At 35.9% G+C, this 21,616-nt stretch overlaps 1 protein-coding gene across 15 annotated transcripts in view; it reads right to left on the reverse strand.

Annotated features, from left to right (window-relative positions):
* The window catches only part of NRXN1 (neurexin 1), a 1,090,776-nt gene that overhangs the window by 152,774 nt on the left and 916,386 nt on the right, over positions 1–21,616 (reverse strand). For all 15 annotated transcript variants that reach the window (XM_029937337.1, XM_029937334.1, XM_029937332.1 and 12 more), the window contains one exon: positions 9,552–9,723. In XM_029937337.1, the coding sequence (XP_029793197.1) occupies positions 9,552–9,723 (172 nt within the window). The remainder of the gene's footprint in view (positions 1–9,551; positions 9,724–21,616) is intronic.

Below are 21,616 nucleotides of genomic sequence, written 5' to 3' on the forward strand. Positions count from 1 at the left end.
GCAAATATACTCTCGTCCAACTCCTCTGCCAAACTGGGCAATAAAAATAACAATTGAGAAAGCTGAAGACTCTACGTGGACTTTTAAAATGCTCCAGCAAGGTGACCCTGAAAAATTATTATAGCAAGCTATCAATTAGTTGACACTATTTCAAAAAATGAAGCTAGATGTTCCTCTATTTTGTCCAGTTTTATATCTCATAAATTCAGCTAAAATACTTCATTGGAAATGCATATGGTAATACGTAGACAGACTTATGTTAGGTATATTCTCTTTTGGACTCTCATGGATATTTTAAATATTCAGGCCACCAGTATAGATAACATGCCCAAGATGACAAATTACTTCAATGATATGTAACATGAGGAAAGTTAGTCTCAGATTTTCAGTAGAGGTAGGAACCTTAGCTGCTTTTTAGTAGTCAAATTCAAAAGGCTAAAAACAAAACAGACTTTAAAATGTTTAAGATGAAAGACTTTCTTTGACAAATATTCAACCCATGAGGCTAAATTTGACACTAAATCTTCATCATCATAATTTAAATATTAATATATGGCCTATTTAAAGGCTTCATACTTCAAAGGACTTCCACATTTATTATGTCATTCTGTCTTAATTAAGAACTAACTAAAATATTAGATTATATTACACCTTTGGACTGTTATAGAAACTAGGTTTATATTCCATAGGAATAAATGGGCTTTTCTAATAACCATATAAACATGTTAATATATAATTTATCACAGCAATTACATCTGACCTGCCAGTTCTACAAAGACACGACTTTTCATTGTTTAAAATCTTTTTTTTTTCCTATGGAATAATGCTATTAGAATTGAGGAAAAGGTATTTTTAGATGGAAATCATTTTTTAAATTTTGTTAGATAATACTAATTTACAGAAACGTTGTACAAATAGTAATAAGAGCTTCACATACCTTTTACCCACCTTTCCTCCCTGTTAACAACTTAACGGTTGGACAATTATCAAACTCAAGAAATTAACATTGCTATTAGACTATTAACTAATGTACAGACTTTATTACTGGCTTTTAACCTAATGTCCTTTTTCTGGCCCAGAATCCAACATAGATTCCCACATCACATAGGCCATGAATTTTTGTTGATAATATTTTCTCAATGCATTATATCAAGAGCTACATAAAATCAATACTTCTTAATAATGACAATGGTTAGTTTGATCACTTGGTTAAGGTATTCTGCTGAGTTTCTCTTGAAAAGTTTTTATTTTCCCCTTGAAGAAGATATTTTTACACTACATAAATTAGTAGGTTCTATTCCAACTTTGATGCACTAATTTTAGCATCTATTGGTGAATCTTGCCCCCAACAATTACTATTTTGAAGTTGTAATGCTGAATTTTTATTTCTATCATCCTTTTACATTTGCTAATTGGAAATCTTCTGTAAGAAAGAACTGTCCCTGGGTGGCTCAGTCAGTTGAGCATCTGACTCTTGATTTCCAGTCAGGTCATGGTCCCAGGGTCATAGGATTGAGCCCCAAGTCAGGCCCAACACTGAGTGTGGCTCTTCCCTTCTGCCCTTCTCCCACACTTATGCTTGCTCACTTGTTCTCTCTCTCTCAAAAAAAAAAAAATGAAAAAATATAAGGAACTGTCCATGTCCCTGCTCCCCTATATATTCATCTATATCCATGTATCTACCTATCTATCTGTCATCTGTGCATTTAGTTACTTATTAATATCCGTACGTGCTCATGGATACTTATTTCACTGTTGGGATTATGATCCAGTGCTATCTCTGTTCACTTTGCTGTTCAAATTGTGCCAATTCTGGCATGCAGGAACTCCTTCAGATAGGTGCCCTTACCCTTCTGTTATGCCTTTATATCAGGGTCTAAGAAATTATGGTGTACAGGTCAAAGGTGTCTCTCTACCTATTTCTCTAAAGATTTGCTAGAACACAGACACAGCCATTCATTTACTTATTACTATTGCTGCTTTTGAGCCACAATGACAGAGCTCATGAGACCAAAAGAGATGAAAATATTTACTATCTGGCCTTTTATAGTAAAAGTTTGTTGATTTTTGCTCTGGATTTTTTAAAATTATGAACCTTAGTGCTCAAATGGCATCTGTTTGCCTCATTTGAGGTAGTTCTATATACAGAAACTGGAATATACATTTTCCCATATTTACCTAACTTAATCAGTTATAACATTTTTTGATACTGAGAGTTTGTTTTTGGTGGAAAGAAAGGAATGGATTGTCAGTATTCTCCTGGACTAAGTACATAAGTAAGAAAATAAACTATAGAGATTAAAAAAGTAACGAGATAAAAGTGAAAAGTTATCTAGTAAGGGGAGAAAAAGAGAGCAATTGTCCTCCACTATGGGTTCTGAAGTTCTTCTACACATGCAAAGGGCTCTATTAACTTATTCCCATAATAATACTAACCCTTTCCAAAGATGTCAGATTAACAGTCATTTTTTATCTTGAGCATATTGGACACTGTAATTTCACCATCACACTTCACAATCCTCAGATGATTTACAAATAGATCTCTACACATGAGACCCTCAAATCATGCCTCTTGGTTCTGAGGCTATTTATTACGCAATGTACTGATGTTAGAATTATATAAACCATAATAATAGTGATCGAAATACATTTATTGGAAGGATAACAACATTCTTATAATCAGGTTGGAGAGAACAAGTTTTTCTAAAGTGGAAGTACAAAAGTTGAGCTTGTTCTATTAAAGAAAATGGATTTTATATGAGCTAGCAGAGGCTAATCCAGAGGGCTACATCCATAGTTAGAAGGTTATAAAGGGCAGCTACATTTCATTGGAAGCATGCTTCTTTGGATTGGAGGTTCCTCCTGTGTTCGTTATACAGATTTTTTTTAGCCTCGAAAATGGACATCCTCAAGTCACACAGAGAAGAGGTTCTGAATACTTGGTAAATGGGCCATGGGATGTTGAGAAACAACCTCCAAAAAGCATATGCGTAACTGTGTTTAAATGCAGATATGTGTGTATTTTTTTAAAGATAAGATATCCTACTTCATCAATATTCCATAGAGGAAGAAATATTAAGAAAAAATGATAAAGGGGCTCCTGGGTGGGTTGGTTAAGCATCTGACTTCAGCTCCTGTCACGATCTGATGGTTCATGGATTTGAGTCCCGCGTCGGTCTCTGTGCTGACAGCTCAGAGCCTAGAACCTGGTTTGGATTCTATTTCTCCCTTTCTCTCAGTCCCTTCCCTGCTCATTCCCGGTCTCTCTCTGTTTCTCAAAAAAAAAAAAAAAAATAATAATAATAATAGAAAAATTGACATAGATTAATACCTAAAACTGAGGATAGTTACCTAATGTCTGTACTCTTATGAAGTCTATATAGAGTCTCAACATGTGTATATGAGACTTTTCTCTTTTTGCTACTTTGTGTCCTCTGAGAAAAACTATCATTGTTTACTAAAAGTAAAGCAAGATTTAATACCAATTTATTCCTGGTTTACAACATAAGAATAGAAAATACTACACAAAATAAGTCTTGCTCACAGTTGGCATTCAAATGTTTACATTAAGAACTGAAAGGGAAAAAACAGCTGGTAGAATTTTTTAAATTGGTTAATTATAGAAAAAAGTACTCTTTGTTATCTGTATTAATCATAAAAAGTATTTAAATGTACCTGGGCACTTTAATAAAAAGCTCTTGAGAAAATAAAGAGTAAGAGTGCTTGAGAAAGAATTAAGAGAAAGGTTCATTGAGTTGAGAACATAACTGATCTTCCTTTACATTCAAGTAATTATAAACTAAGAGCTACAAGAAAGATACTTTTGGATACTGATGAAGTTTGTAAAAACATTGTTACAAAACTATAAATCTTATCAAAATCAACCACAACATTTGGAAGAGCTGGGAAGTTTCCTTGGGGCATCTGGGTGGCTCAGTCGGTTAAGTGTCCGACTCCGGCTCAGGTCATGCTATCACGGTTCGTGGGTCCACGTCAGGCTCTTTTGTGCTGACAGCTCGGAGCCTGGAGTGTGCTTCGGATTCTGTGTCTCTTTCTCTCTCTGCCTCTCCCCCACTCATACTGTGTCTCTCTCCCTCTCAAAAAATAAACATTAAAAAAAATTTTTAAAGAAAAACTGTGAAGTTTCCTGAAAGCCTAACATCCTTAAAAATGTAATTATCTCTGACCTTCACTCTTCAGCTATTACTTTAAACATTTTTTCACCTCTGGTCCTAAAAACGAACTTGTGCATTTTTAGTAGCAACTCATTTTTTTTATGTGACATTACTTATTCATTGTTTGTAACCAGTGAACAGATTCATTAACCTGATTATCAATGCCTTCAGGGAAAAGTCTGTGAACCCAATTCTTCAGTCAATACTTTTGGCTATCCTTACTTAAAATTATGGTAATGTCATTTTCTGTTTAACGTATTTTTCAGGAGCGAGATCAGCACAAACCGTAATTAATATAAGAATTTAGAGTACTCAAATTGTCATTGAAAACAATAATGGGGAACAAAAAGATAAAGGGAAATCTTCTGAATATCATGAAGCGCTATTTGTGTTTATTTTTATTATCTATGTTTGTTAGCCTGTGTAGTATGAATGATGGCAAAGACCACCAAACTATCAGAGGAACTTTCTCTGTTGTCAAAAAATTAAAAATCCTAATGTGATTGACTTATTGTAACTATAGAACTCTCCGACATTAAAAAAAATATGTAGGTCATTGAGAATATATAAGAATGAGTGAGAAGAATGAGAAGGTACCATTTCTTTCCATCTCCTTGGATACAATCTCTCTATAGCTGGCACTTTAGGCAGATGTATTTAATGTACCGCTTGATAAAAATTTCATTATGTTTCCTCATTAAGAAAAGCCCCCAATGTCTCAGAAAAACTGAACACCATGAAAGAAGATAATTAACACTAGAAAGGACATAGTGTTAGCCACTAATTCTAACCAGAATTTGAAGTTTCACATATTTCATAGTATGTAAGCTTTTCTTTGGAAAATCTGAAATAGTAAGTGTTAACTGTATCACATAGAAGCCGAAAATTTATATGTTCACATAAATATTCATCATTGTACATACCTGGCTAAAGACAATGAGCAAAAAACAATGTTCTTACACAGAAGTTGAATGAGGAAACTAAATTTATTCTAAAAATTATTCATTAAGTAACCTACTATGGCCAGTCAGAGAAAGAGACAAACTAAAAAGTGGAAATGACTCTCCTTTTCAGTCACTGACCAGATTTTCCATTGTACTCTAGGTTAATTCTCTGAGTTCTTACACCCTACTCTAGGCCTTCATCTTTTGACATCTGCACTGTTTAATAGCTTTCTAAGTATTTTCTGTCTCTGTCTTATTTTCATAATCTCATTAAAGTAAATACATGCCACCTTCCAAGTAAAAAGTGAGCCTTTCAAGACCAAAATCAAGTTTCCTATGTTTTTTCAAAGTTTTACTAGCCTACTTACTTCAAAATGGCTTTTTCTTCCTTAAAACCTACTTTTTTGTATTTATCAATCCAAAATTAGCCAAATACTATATGATAAATCTTATATTTTTCTCAGATAGTATATTTTTACTCTCCAACATTTTTTTATGTATCTCTGTAACCAGATGGTAAGTCTAGAATGTCCTTTTAATGTAGTGCATATCCTTTAAGTATTTGTTTACTTAATTTATTCATTTGACAGGAATAAAATGAATATTTGGCCTTGTGTAAAGGACATGTTTTGGCATACTAGTAGGCAAATGAACTCTAAGGTTTATTCTCAAGGGTAACTGTGATTTACTGAAGTAATCTTTAGTCTAGGCAAAAGTAAGATGATGTTAAATTCTGTGGATTAACATTACGAGAAAAGGAAATCTATTTTTGTTGCGAGAGAAATTTTGCTAAGTAACTGTAATTAGGAACAAATCAGAGATTAATGATGCATTATATTCTAGAGCTTTAACTAATAAGCACTAATAAATGGCTTTCTCAACTTTAAATGGCTTGCAAAATATTATTCCCATACATTGCCCCATGTACAGAAAATAATGAAAAGTGGGTCTGTTATTCAGAAAATTCAATATTTATTCTAAAATATGAATTGTTGGGTTAAAAGAATATGTCATATACTCCAAAAGGGCATAAAATCTACCTCTACTAATTGGTTTCTCTATGAAAGGCTTCCAGACAATTATAGGGTAATACCACTGGTCAATGCTTTAGGTGCTTTTCATTAAAAGTATAGTGTTGCTACCAGATGAATTGCTTCATATAAAAGCACTTACCACAAAGCCCTATAATGGAAGGTTAAGTGCTATACTTAATTACTAATTCCAATCCTTATTACCTATATTTTGCAGTGCAGGCACTTTAAAAGAAACCAAATATAGTCTGTTGGTTCCTGCTTCTCTGATTATAGGATTTGGTGGTAAAAGCATTAGTCCAGCTGTTTTACTAATGAAGAATAACAACAAAAAACTTAAAAATAAAAATAGTCATACCAAAAACCAATAGAAAAGAGATATACTAGACATTTTGATTGAACTCATACATAAAATCACTTTGTTCTAAAAACTTTAATCTAGATGACACACACTTCTAAATTTGTATTCAGCCTTTATAACTCTGTTGCAGATAAAGTTCCAAAAGAAGAAAGTCTTTGAAATTTTCATGGCTTTTTTCCTACCTCAATATCATCTGAAATGCACACAGAGCAGACGATTAATAAAATACTTGATAACAATGGTGACTCCCCTGAGTTCTTTACATATTGATCATTAATTTTTTACATGTATATATTGAAATTCCTTATAAGTCTTCTAATTTTCTTGAGGACAGAATCTATGTTTTACTGTTGCTTGTATCTCCCAGAATAAAAACCATGCTTACTCTTGATTATTTAATGTTATCTAAAACACTTTGTACTGAAAGGATACACAGAATCTTTGTATGTACCTATTTATTTCTACGTATACAAGAGGTTGCATCTAAAATAACTATTTCTAAAAATTTGCTCCTTAATTATCAGGATATTGCCAGCTTCTGATCTTTAATTATATTTTGCATTGTTCCCTATACTGGGCATCCATTTAATTGGTAAATGAGACAGTATATATGTTAAAAAATTTTAGTCTAGAAAAATATATAAGTCTTGTTGACTTACTTAATTTATTGCCTTATTCTCAGCTACTAGTTCTCAAATTGGACATTAGCTTGCCACAGGATCATGTCTTTTTTGAAATATATCTAGTATATAGTATCTAGTAAGTGCACTATTAAAGGCCTGTCAATCAGATAAAATATATCAAAGAGCCATAGAAATTTAAAAAAGTATTTACCCAGATGCATTATGCATTAGAAAGCGAGGTTCTGATTATCTGTGCTTCAGAAATGCATATTATATTTCTCTTTTAGAGATGCATTTTGTATAGAAATATAATAAAGTCTAGGTATAGATAGTTTAAACTTAGTTTAACACAGATTTCCCCAAACTAACTCTAGAGTGGTACTTCCTCTCTCCCCTCATAGGTCACCATTAGCATTCTCCAAAAAGGAGTTCTTAAAAATAGCTGTATGGAAAGTGTGATCAAAGTAAAAACTTACTAAAATGAAATAATTTTAACAAATTAACTGGTGAGACGATTCTAGGCTACTATAACAGCAACAGAATTTGTCAATTTAATGTTCAAGTCTACTGTTCACAGAGGACAACAACCCCCAGAGACACAGCCTAGACCTTATCCTACTTCACATATTTCATAGTGTCCAGCTTCCTCCTAGTAAATAGGTATTGATTAGTCTGTATTTTGGGAAATTCACCAATTTACTTTTCCATAATTCCATTAAGGGTGTACTTCTTATGAAAGATATTCTTCTATTAGGACTTCAGTAAATGCAGTATTAGCAGGAGCCATGTGACATATAAGTTACGTTCTTTCCAGGTCTTCCATTCCATTACAGATGGTAAAGGAAGGTGTACATTCCTGTAACTGTCGGGATAATTCCAAAGACATCAATTCAGCAAATATTTATTGACTGCCTACTGTTTGCCAGTATTATAATGAGCACTGGACAAATTATTAATATTCTTGCTTCTGAAATTTGTCAAAGAGCTGTTTTTTAAATCACACTTAACTCAGCAAATATTTGCACAGCACCAGTTTTATAGAATAGGCTTGAAATGAGGCTTGAAGATGTAGAAATATATAAATCAGAAAAGGTCCAGAAGGGCATCACAGACATTTCATTAGACATTTCCTAATTGTGAGTCAGTATTAAGAAAATCTGATGTCTTTCTTAATAAGCTAGTTATTTCCTCAAATTATTTCTTCCAAGAAACAAACACTTATAACAGAGGCTTATATACATTTTGGTAATCATTTTTATTGTGCAAAATAAAAATTTCTTTTTATATTCTTTCTTTATACTGGGCTTTAAACCTGTTGTACACGTCAGTTGTATCTAAAAGGGGAGCCGAGAGCAATGAGGCTGACGTGTTTAGTAACCTCTTTTGTACTAAAATATAAGGAGGATAATAATTGAAGTAAAATACTGATATACTTTTAATTTGCCTTTTCCTTTAAGATGATTTTTAAAGTTTATTTATCTTTAAAAGAGAGAGAGAGAGAAAGAGGAATGGGCACAGAGAAAGGGAGAGAGAGAATCCCAAGCAGGCTCTTCACTCTCAGCACAGAGCCTGATGTGGGGCTGGAACTCACAAACTGTGAGATCATGAATTGAGCCAAAGTTGGACACTTAACTGACAGAGCCACCCAGGTACTCCAAAATCACATGCTATTTTTTAATTGAGAATATATGCAACCACAAGTAACACTGGTTTTAGTTTCTAATCTATTTCCTTTGTTTCAATAATGTGGAACTGATTATAATGAAAAAGGTAATTTTTATTTTATCAATAAGAGCTTGACATTCATTTTATATACTTGAAATGAGTGTCAGAGAATCCTTGTGAAACCCCCGTATGGTTATATGACAGTAAAAACAAACTTCATCTACTTACATGTTCTTATAACTTGTGATTTATAGTACTATACACTGTTCCTTTCCTATTTCTCTATTTGTCCTATGGACCCCTTGTACCTTTCATGAGTTTCAGCTCTGTACCATCAAAGGAACTACCTGGTCCTACTTTCTTACAGAGAAAAATATGTAATATTCCTTCTCTCATTTTTAAATTATAACCTTGTTACTTTTGACAAAGCCTTTCCTTTGTTCCAATGCAAGGATCCAGTAAAAAGAGCTTTGACATGTTGTGCCTTTTATGTGTGCATTTTTCTGGTTTCACTGATGTCCTGAATTTTGAAAACGATAACGTGTGCCTTCAAGTTCTCCTACAAAATGCCATTTGTACACTGTATCAAGAACAGTTTAGGACAGCATTACATTAACATGATTTTAAAGTCCAATAAATACTTGATGGTTTCTGAGAAAACCCACAATTTGGTGAAACGGACGCAAAACAGTGCTTTGTTTTCCAGTTTGTTTTTCATAAAATCTTCCCCCAATACACATTCACTGGCTTACCTGCAGGGTAGCGCTCGATCACTGGCCAGCTGTCCACCTGTAACGTGGCATTGCCACCACTCCTTGTAAAACGGACTACATGGTATTTCCCATCATTAATGATTGCATTGGACTCCTCAATGGCGATGTCATCTGTCCCAACATTAAATTTAACTCCAATTTTTCCTTGATGCTGGAAGGGAGGAGGGGACAAAAAAAGAGTTGTATGAAGTTACAGTGATTAGTCAACATTTAATAAGAATTAAGTATAGGAACAACACAACAATGTCCACTCTTGTCCCTTTTGTCCAACATATCATTAGAACGCCTAACCACAGCAATTAGGCAAGAAAAAGGAATAAAATGCATCCAAGTTAGAAAGTAAGAAGTAAAACTTGCACTATTTACTAATTATACAATATTATATATAGAACATCCTAAAAACTTCATAAAACATGGCTAGAACTAAAAAATAAATTCAGTAAAGTTGCATAATACAAAATCAATAGGCAAAAATCTCTTGTTTCTTTACACTAATAATGTACTATCAGAAAGAGAAATTAAGAAAACAATTCCATTTACAATTACATCAAAGAGAATAAAATGCATGGGAATAAATTTGACCATGGAGCTAAAAGACCTGTATATACTGAAAACTATAAGACATTAATGACAAGAATTGAAGAAGATACAAATAAATGGAAAAAAATTATATGCTCATGGGTTAGAAGAATTAATATCATTACCATCTCCATACTACCTGAAAGATTATACAGATTCAATGCAATCCATATGCAAACTTCAATGGTATTTTTCACAGAAACAGAGGAAATAATCCTAAAATTTGCATGGAAACACAAAAGACCTCAAATAGCCAAACCAATCTTGAGGAAGAAAAACAAAGCTGGAGACATCATGCTCCCTGATTTCAAACTATATTAAAAAGCTACAGTAATTAAAACACTATGGCATCAGCATTAAAATAGACAGATCAATGAAACAGAACAGAGAGCCCAGAACTACACCCACACATATATGGCCAATTAATTTACAACAAAGGAGCCAAGAATATACAATGGAGAACGAACAGTCTTTCCAATAAATAGTGTTGGGAAAATAAGACAGACACTTGTAAAAGAATGAAACTGGACCAGTATCTTACAACATACACAAATATTGTATCAAAATGTATCAAAGACTTGAACATAACACCTGAAACCATAAAAAAATCTGGACAACAAAATAGGCAGTAAGCTATAAGTCTCTTGTGATGATCATTTTAATCTGACACAAAATGAAAAACAACAAAAGCAAAAATAAGTAAGTAGGACTACGGCAAACTAAAAAACTTCTGTCCAGCAAAGTGAACCATCAACAAAGTGAAAGGGTAACATGGGGGAGTAGTTAAGATGACAAAGATGTAGAAGAACCTTGGGCTTTCTTTGTCTCTCAAACGCAGCTGCATTGAGGTCAGATCACTTGGAACACTGAGGAAATTGATCTGTAGTGTGGCAGAAGGATCTCTACAGTTGGAGGGAGTTAGCCTGGCACGTGTGAGGCTTACTTCAACAAACAAATCAAAACACATGTAGATTAGGTCCAAACAGTTTCCACTGGAAGCAAGGAGGAGCTCCTCAGAGGACTGACCAGTGAGAAAGAACAGCCAAACTACAACAGCAGAGTGCACACAACATGCCCCAGCAACACTGCCTGAAGAGCCAGGCACTAGAGAGTGAACGATCCCTCTTTAATATAGCAGTACTCACAAGTGCAGGAAACATGTCAAGCTTTTAAAACAGACAAAAGATATAAACTTAGCCAAAACGACAAGATGGAGGAATTCTCCCCAAAAGAAAGGTCAAGAAGAAATCGCAGCCAGGTACTTGCTCAAAATAGATATAAGCAATATATCTGAACAAGAATTTAGAACAATAGTCATAAGACTACTAGCTTAGGAAGACACCAGAGAAATCCTTGCTATAGAGAACAAAGACCTAAAAACCAGTCTGGCTGAAATTAAAAAAAAAATGGTATAACTGAGATGCAAAGGTGACTGGATACAGTCACAATGATGACTAAAGAAGCAAAGAGAATGATGATATAGAAGATAAAATTATGGGAAACAATGAAGCAGCAAAGAAGAGGGAAAGGAATGTATTGGAGCATGAGAGGAGACTAAGAAAACTTAATGATTCCATAAAACTAAACAATATCTGTATCAGAGGAGTCCCAGAAGAACACAGGATAAGGGGACAGAAGGTTTATTTGCAAAAATTATAGCTGAGAATTTATCTAATCTGAGGAAGGAAATAGGCATTCAAGTCCAAGACGCACAGAGAGCTTGCCTCAAAATCAACAAATACAGGTCAACACCATGACACATGATAGTGAAACCTGAAAAACATAAAGATAAAGAAGTAATTCTGAAAGAAGCTAGGGACAAAAGGGCCTTAACCTGCGAGAGTGGACAATGAGGTTAGCAGCAGACCTGTCCACTGAAATGTGGTAGGCCGGAAGGGAGTGGCAGGAAATACTCAATGTGCTAGAACAAGATAGGACCATCCACTCTCACCACTGTTGTTCAACATATTATTGGAAGTCCTAGCATCAGCAATCAGACAAAAAAAGAAATAAAACAGCTGCAAACTGATAAGGAGGAAGTCAAACTTTCTCTCTTCACAGATGACATGATACCATATGTGGAAAACCTGAAAGACTCTATCCCAAAACTGCTAAAACTGATACATAAATTCAACAAAGTTGCAGGATATAAAATTAATATACTGGAATTGGTTGTTTTTCTATATACCAATACTGAAACAGCAAAAAGAAGAATAAAAAAAATAGATCCCATTTACAATTGCACCAAAACCCATAAGAGATGTAGGAATAAAACTAACCAAAGAGGTCAAAGAGCTGCACATTGAAACTATAGAAAGCTTATGAAATAAATTGAGGAAGACATGAAGAAATGGAAAAACAATCCATGCTCATGGATTGGAAGAACAAATATTGTTAAAATGTTGATACTACTCAAAGAAATCTACACATTCCATTAATCCCTGTCAAAATGACACGAGCATTCTTCACAGAGCTAGAATAAACAATTCTAAAATTTGTATGGAGCCAGAAAAGATCCCGAATAGCCAAAGCAATGTTGAAAAAGAAAACCTAAGCCAGAGGTATCAAAATGCCAGACTTCAAACCGTATAACTACAATGTCATCACAGACAGTATGGTACTGGCACAGGCACAGACACAAAGATCCAGGAAACAGAACAGAGAACTCAGAACTGGACCCACAAATGTATGGCCAACTAGTATTTGACAAAGCAGGAAAGAATACCCAAGGGAAAAAGACAGTCTCTTCAGAAAATGGTGTTGGGAAAGCTGGACAGTGACGTGCTGAAGAATGAACCTGGACCACTGTCTTACACCATACGCAAAAATAAATTCAAAATGGGTAAATGACCCAAATACAGGACAGGAATCCATCAAAATTCTAGAGGAGAAAACAGGCAAAAACCTCTTTCATCTGGGTCATAGCAACTTCTGAGGGAGGCAAGGAAAACAAAAGCAAAGCCGAACAATTGGGACCCCATCAATATAAAAACCTTTATCATCAAGATAAAAATCAACAAAGCTAAAAGGCAACCGACAGAATGGAGAAGATATTTGCAAATGACATGTCAGATAAAGGGTTAGTATCCAAAATCTATAAAGACCTTGTCAAGGTTAACACCCTAAAAACAAATAATCCAGTACAGAATGGGGCAAAAGACATAAGCAGACACTTGTCCAAAGAAGATGTCCAGATGGCTAATAGACACATGAAAAGATGCTCAACATCACTCATCGTCAGGAAAGTACAAATCAAAACCCCCCTGAAATACCTCCTCACACCTGTCAGAATGGCTAAATTTAACAACTCAAGCAACAACAGATGTTGGGAAAGATGTGGAGAAAGAGGAACACTTTTGCGCTGCTGGTGGGAATGCAAATTGCGGCAACCACTCTGGAAAACAGTACGGAGGTTCCTCAAAAAAACAAAAATAGAGCTACCTATGACTAAGCCATTATACTATGAGGCATTTATCCAAAAGATATAAAAATGTTGATTTGAAGGGGCACATGAACCTCAATGTTAATAGCAGTGCTCTCAACAATAGGCAAATTATGGAAAGGGCCTAAATGCCCATCAACTGAAAAATGGATAAAGAAGATACGGCCTACATACACACACCACACCACACACACACACACACACACACACACACACACACACAGGAATATTACTTGGCAATCAAAAAGAATGAAATTTTGCCATTTGCAACAACAGAGATGGACCTCAAGGGCATTCTGCTAAGTAAAGTAAGTCAGAGAATGATGAATACTACGTGATCTCTCTAATATGTGGAATCTGAAACAACACACCAAGCTTACAGATTCAGAGAATAGATTGGTGATTCCAAGAAGTAGGGGATGAGGGGTGAAATGGGGCAGAAATGGGTGAACTGGTTTATTTATTTAGTTTAAATAAATTAAATAAAGTTTAAAAAGAGAGGTTCAGACATAAATATATGTGTGGTAAAATTGAGTGTGTGTGTGTGTGTGTGTGTGTGTGTGTGTGTGTATAACAACTTCCCTCAAAATATTCACAGTTCATCTTGGGTTCTTTTTTATAACCCCATATATACACTTAGGCCATCTCAGATGCATTTCTTTTGTCATACAATTACCCTCAACCACCCTCCAAGTCCCCATTCTAGGAAGTCACAATGTAAATAAACCATTACATACAGCGTATTGTTCAAAAACATGCTTCAGAAAATGGTTGCTTTTCTGCACTTTTACATCTGAAAAAATCATATTAGAAGCAAAATTCTTGACATTTGGGTCAGTCTGGAACATCTCTTTCATGGATGATTGATACACCAGTAGAAACAGTTTCTAGAGAACTGAAGTGTTTTCCTCCCAGAGGGAGCCCCTGAGAAGGTGCACAGCTGCTTATGGGGAACGACCTCCTGTCATGTTCTTTAACGTAGTTTCTTTATTCCACTATCCATTTCACACACACACAAACAAATGAGGCACGAAATTCTCTCTTGTAATAATAACGGGCACATCACAGCAATTAAGTCTGTTTAGAGAGGAATGATAAGTGTTTACAATATAGCAAATGATTCTAAAAGATATGGAACACACTGACAGGCACTTAGTCCATGCAGTTTCTTAGTCCTTATGTAAAAAGCCATCAAGTCCTAAGTGCCTGAAACTTACTCAATTTCCATATTTTACAAATGACGAAACTATGACACAGGAAGGTAGAATGACTTATTCAAGGTCAAGTGACAATTGACAGGTACCAGAACTAGCATTCAGGCCCTGACTTTTGGTTTATAACTAAGTTATGTTTATATAAAAGTAACTTCCTATCAAGAGGCACCTGGGTGGCTTAGCCAGTTAAGTGTCCCAACTCTTGATTTTGGCTCAGGTCATGATCTCACAATTTGTGAGTTCAAGCCCCATGTTATGGCCTGCGTTGACAGCATGGAGCCTGTTTGGGATTCTCTCTTCTTCCGTCTCTGTGACTCTCCTGCACACTCTTACTCTCTCTCTCAAAATAAATAAATAAACATTTAAAAATTGGGGCACCTGGGTGGCTCAGTCACTTAAGCATCTGACTTTGGCTCAGGTCATGATCTCACGGTTAGTGAGTTTGAGCCCACATCAGGCTCTGTGCTCACAGCTCAGAGCCTAGAGCCTGCTTCGGATTCCGTGTCTCCTTCTCTCTCTATCCTCCCTCGGCTCATGCTCGCTCTCTCTCTCTCTCTCTCTCTCTCTCTCTCTCTCTCTCTCTCAAAAACAAATAAACATTTAAATGAATGAATGAATGAATAAAGAAAAAGAAAATTAACATCCTCTCTGAATTATGCAAAGAGGCATTAAAATCATTCTATGTGCAAAGTTTGTTGCTGCTAACTTTAGAATTTCACAATACAAGGCTGCAAAGAGAAGTGTGTGCTTACGTCCTCTGCCTCTGTGAAGCGTCCTCGCACAGCAGGGCTGTCAGCTCTACCAGGAGCTCCGCTGATTGTGTAAAGTATATGGATTTGCCCTTAATCAGGAGCACAGAATACCAGGACTGCAGGCCCCTGTCAGAGTACATAACCTCAAACTGTCTGCAGCTCACCTTTCATCAAACCTCAGTTGAGAGGAACAGCATGGGGGGAGAGGGGTCTAAAAAACATAAAATCCATGCCTGTAGAAATTTATAATCAGAATAGCAGAAACCTGAAGATTTAGACCACATCCTCCTTACCTCTCACTGGATTCTTATCACTGAACTAGGTGGCAACAGTATGGATGGCATCAGCTTACACTGAGAGTTATTTCCAAAATATCTTGCATAAAAAACTGCATTAACTAAATGGAAGTATTTGAATATATTATTTGGAATACTGCTCACTGTCCCCTTCATATTGAAATGCAAAAGTTTTCCATTTTTCTGCTTTTTACTATCATAAAGGGTATCTTTCTTATAATGAGTTAGTATGGGCTTTGATTTATATGTTTTGATTTGTTTTTAGGTTTGAAGGACAATACGACTTAAATTATATTTCCTTTTTGACTTTGGTTATTAGGAAACTCAAAATCAAAGAGTAGGGTAATTTTTAAAGCTACATAGAGTTGAGACGTATTTTTCTCTCTAGACTTATTTTTATTTTCTACCATATTTCTCAGAATCCTTACTTTAAAATATATGCCACTGTAAGGCCTTCCAGTTTCTTTGTAGAAGGATTCCAGTGATAAACAGCCGGATTCCATGAAAACGGAAGCTTAATCCAAGGGCCTGTAGAGACATTGTTTAGGCCTTTTTTATTCAGCACAGGCCTTTTGTGCAAGCAATCCTTATTTCCTCATTTTGGTAGAATTCCAATTTGCTCATTTTCAGTAAGTTATTTAACATGATATACATATATCTTAATACATGTATGATGTAACTCACAGGGAAATTTTAAGAATCTTATTTAAGAGATTAACAAGCACCTTTATAGTGTCCAAGTACTTTATAAATACGAACTTTGATATTTCTCAAAACAGCCCCATAGAGAAGTACTATTTTATCTCAATTTGACAGATGAGGAAACTAAAGCACAGAGTGATTCGGGAATTCGGCTGTGGCCACCCAGCTAGAAAGAGAAAAGCTGTGATTCAAACCCAAGCTGTCGCACCCTGGGGTTTGTGGTCTTAATTATGCTAGGCTGAATTCCAGGGGTGTTGGGTCATCCAAGAACTGCAGTTAGCAGGTGTGGTTAATCGATCTGTTCTTTGCTACCTATTTATTTTCCTGCTAAAGTAGGAGCACCATTGGGCCTCATATTGTGCTTTGCAGGATTTATATATGTATCAAACAATATGTGTTTAAATTGTTATAGAGGACAGTAAGCGACTGATATGCAAATGTTTCAGGATGTTAAAATGGACTTTTTGTCTTAATTTCAGCTGCGATATTGAGATGATAATAAGTCAAAAAAAGAGACTGCTACTTCCATTCTACAAAATGAGGTACACAACTTGCAAAGGAAAGCACCAAATATCGTTTTTTGGGACCCTGAATTAATTATCTATTTTTAGCCCATTAAACAGGAGAGAAAGGCCAAGAAGAGATGGATAACTAAAAGAGGATTTTTGGAGACCACTAGACTGTGAAGGGATGTCTATGTACGTCCAAGGTGGAGGGTTGTTACTTTTCCCTTATTTCAAGTACAGGTGAAAGTGACTTCAATGAAACATATCCGAAAGTTTGATGCTCATCTCCTGGAACTTGGTGCTCCTGCTTGGGATGGACTCTTACCCGAGAAGTCTCCCAGGGAAGGGACTATGGCTTGCTGACGCTCTGATACCAGAGCAAAGACATACTACTGCACCTGTGGATTAAGGTCTGTTAGAACAAGTGACAGGTAAGCATTACCCATGGCCTTGAGAGCCAGCATGGAATTGTGTTGTACTACATTCAAGAGGGCCACCGGTGGGGGTGAGTTGTGGGGGAGTGGTGAGCAGCGAAGACAACAGAAGGAAGCTGAAGTTGCAGGGGCGGACTGAGAATGAAATCGTAAATGACCACCTGGAGGAGGCGCATTTACCTATCTCAAGGGAATTGCAGGTAAAAAAACAAAAGTCCAATGATGTGGTTGAGAGCACTAAAGAACCCACTAAAACGACGCACTCCAAAGTGCCCCTTCCCAGAGTCACTTTTCAGTTTTGGCAAAGGCCCAGCTAGATGTGTTAGTTAAGTAAGATCAAGGAGGACCTTATCTTCTCTTCCTGCTTCATCTGTGGAGGAGTCAGGAAGGAGGAAGAGATGTGAACATCACTGAAACAAGAGGAGAAACGACCTCGTTCCCTCATCCAGTATAAGTACCCACTTCAGGGCAACCCAAGTAGGGCTAACAAACTGGCTCTAACTAAAGGTGTACTTTTACTTTTTTATTTGCTGTTTTATTTATTTATAACAAAGGTGTGAGCTGAAATTACTTCCTATGAAGTTGTATTTATTATTACAAAGGTGTGAACTAAAATTACTTCCTATGTGTAAAAGTGAATGGATGACTTTTTTTTTTTTAACTATCTAAGCGTGACAAAGGTAGTATTAAGACTTTCCCTGAGGTCAGGAAGAATTATTCCACAGAACACCAGATTTAAATTCCTGTTAAATTTTAGAAGTCAGCGTTTTTGATATAACAGGTGCTTGAGGATACTTGTTACTAGAGTTGTCCGCTGTTTTAAGGTTTCTTCTATTACAAACATGTTTCCTATCCCAGGATAGACTGAAAGACATTCTGACAGGAGGCAACAATAGTCCCATATTATCAGAGTTCTAATCGTTAAGGAGATTCAAGTTCTGTAAATAGAAGCATTACAATGTCAAAGGTACAAGATGCACCAAACTCTGAAAAAAAAAAGTCTCTTTGCTTTATCCTTACATTTTTTCAGCAATATGAAAGGTAAAATGCTTATTTTCTAGAGTACAGAAATCTCTAGAATTTGTAGGAATTCAGTTCTTATAACAGGGTACAACAAACAATTCAGAAACAATGGGGGCTGGTGTTGCCTGAAGAACTTCTGACTTAAATGATGCCCATGCCTTCCTGAATATTTGCTGATTAGGTCCTTTGACTTCCATCATCTTTGATATTTCATGGATTCAAACTCCAGAGTCAGCTAGAACAGAACTAAATACCACCCAAGAAGGCTCAGACAACAGACGCTACATGAACTCAGACATTATTTACCCTATCCGGGCTGCATCAAGCCACAGAGTCCATTTTTTCCCCTGAAACAAATAAATTAAAAATGCACATAAACCACAAAATATTAATATGATGCATATTTAGAGAATCAGCATTTACGATTCCATTCAGAAACTGTAAATATTCTCAAAACACCCCCCCCCATAGTGACAGGATAGCAAATCATTTCAGTTACATAAACAATAAAACTTGCTAAACTTTCTTGCCAACGGATAATTACATTTAAAAGAATCCATTTCAAATTCTTATTCTCTGGGATTAAATGTGATTGTCTCCAGCAAATTCTCATGAATATTGTATTAGCAAAACCAGCAGTAATTTCACTGGACATGTACTGATCTTTCAACATTGTGTCTTCCTTGAAATAGATAACTGGCTCACATATAATTTCAAAAATCTATTATGAGAATATCAGCAACAAGGCATTTCTAATTTAATGAAGTCTTTCCATGGATTCATTAAATAAATAGTGACAAAGGTAATTACTGATTTTTTCACAAAAGCTCATTTCTGAATAAGGATTATATTATTAAACCAAGTTAAAAGGAAACACGCAAGATAACACTGGGAAGGAACTTGAAAGTTCTAGCAAGTGGCACTGTAGTTTTGTGTATCTTTTACTTCCATCTGCAATCACGTTTTGCTGAAAATATTTGTTTTAACCTGATAAAGATACAGTCATGTACTTGATATCTTGGGCTTGCTTCAAGCAAGATGTCTGTATGTTACAGATGTAGATATATTTCAATCTATATGCATATGAAATAGGTAAAACAGAATACATAAATGTAAAGATTTGAAATAGATAAAACCGAATATATAAATGTAAAGATTTATCCTGTAAATGGCATAGAGATATATCCACTGATTTCTTTCTCTATTCTGGGATTGTTATATAGAATTGTGGGGCTTGACTATGTCAAGGAAAACTACCAAAAATGAAAAAAAAATTATCTCCTGCTATTTTTTTTTTGTTTACTATACTTTTAGACGAACAAATGTGCAATGCAGGATGGCATGTAGGTAGGCAAGGAGGCTTGCCTGTGGTTGGTCCACAAGCTTCCGTTGTGCGACACGATGCAGTCCTAAACTCCAGGGCCCCACTTTGGATAAAACGTGACAATGCCTTCAAATACACTGAATGCTTGCGCTCATTTCAGAATACAAAACAACTGCCATGGCCCAATTTTACATCGTCAACCAAAATCGAAGTCAGATTGAATGTTATGTTTTGCTCCTCCGAAGACTAAGCCTAACCAGGGAATGGAGGTTTTAAGGCCTGAGGGGAACTCTGGGGCCACAGTCACTGCTGCTGGAATAAAGAACCAGTGCAGAGTGTCAGACAGCCACCCGTTTTCTCAGCTCAAAGCAAACATACTGATTCAGATCATTGCTAATTTCACCCAAATACACTGCTTAATGAATGACAAAGAGATCTTACTACCTGGTAGAGACCGTTTACCAATCTACATGGTTAAAGAGTGTTTTGGTCTAGTTATTTTAACGTGGACTGAGCTGGGGTGGGGGTCACTTCCCCCAAACACACACACCCAGCATTTCAAATACAAGAAGCTATTGCTGCCTTGTCTTCCACTTTCCCCACTGAGTAATATTTTTTTGTTTTTTACCTAATAAATAAAAATGGAACATATAACGTGCATCTTGCATTGCGTAACTGTGTAGACCTCACAAAGATATAAAGTGTGTTCTCTGTTTCACAGGAAGTTTTCAACTAAATCACAAATCATGCACGTAAATATTCACACCTACAAAACAGCTGAGGGAACAGGGTACGCTGAGGAAACTGCCCTGAGAGGCCTCAGGGAGCCTCCAAACGTGCGGCACACGCAAGCTTGCATATAGACAGCTGTCATACACTTGATGGATCACAAACACAGCCAGGGACATAGATCTTTCCCGTTGTCTCCCGTCCTCTTCCCAGGCCTGCATACCAGTGTGCTCACAGTGAGAGACATATTGAGCTCTATACAATGTTTCATTTAAAACTCCTGGCCGATCTGAAGATGGAGTGCTATTTTTTCTATCTACTCAGAGAGTTTAAATAATGTGTCCCAAATCATAGACTTCGTAAATACGGGTGCTGGGACCTGATTGTGTTGGAGGGGCTTCCTAAAAAAGAATGGTTTCAACTATGACCATGTTTCAGGAGACGATTTTGAAGCTCAAGGTCTGAGGTACAGGGAAGTAGTGAAGTGCATCTTTCTTTATGGCTAATTACATTTTGTAGCACCCCATAGCAAGGAACCGGAAGTGGGTGAGATCATTGGTGATGCCACTTTAGAAAAATCTCATTTAGGTGTAATATATTCTAAGAAAACATTATTTTCTTTTTCCCATCCAATCTCTATTAAGGGTTAGTATGCGTTTTCTAATTGGTCTTCATTCTACAGAATTCTAGAGTTCCTTTGATTCTATGAAATTATATCCTGGACAGTGATACTATCCTCTTGGAGACCTATCTGTATCTCTTGGTCTTCAGAGTATCTAATACCTCCCTCAGAGACTGCTTTACGTACTAGTTTTGCAGCATCTGTTCTAACTTCTCAACCATATTACAGAACACTCGAGTAGGAAAAAAGAGGGACTTATGCCTCCTTGTATCCTCACCGCATTTTGTAGACCACCTGTACATTTGCAATTTTCTAAACTCTTTCACATACAATTTTCTTTTTTTAATTGAGATATAAGTCACATATCATAAAACTTACTCCTTTAAAATATATGCTTCGGTGGTTTTAGTACATGCACAAG

Source organism: Suricata suricatta, chromosome 4 (genome assembly GCF_006229205.1).
Source record: "Suricata suricatta isolate VVHF042 chromosome 4, meerkat_22Aug2017_6uvM2_HiC, whole genome shotgun sequence".
Lineage (NCBI taxonomy): Eukaryota > Metazoa > Chordata > Mammalia > Carnivora > Herpestidae > Suricata > Suricata suricatta.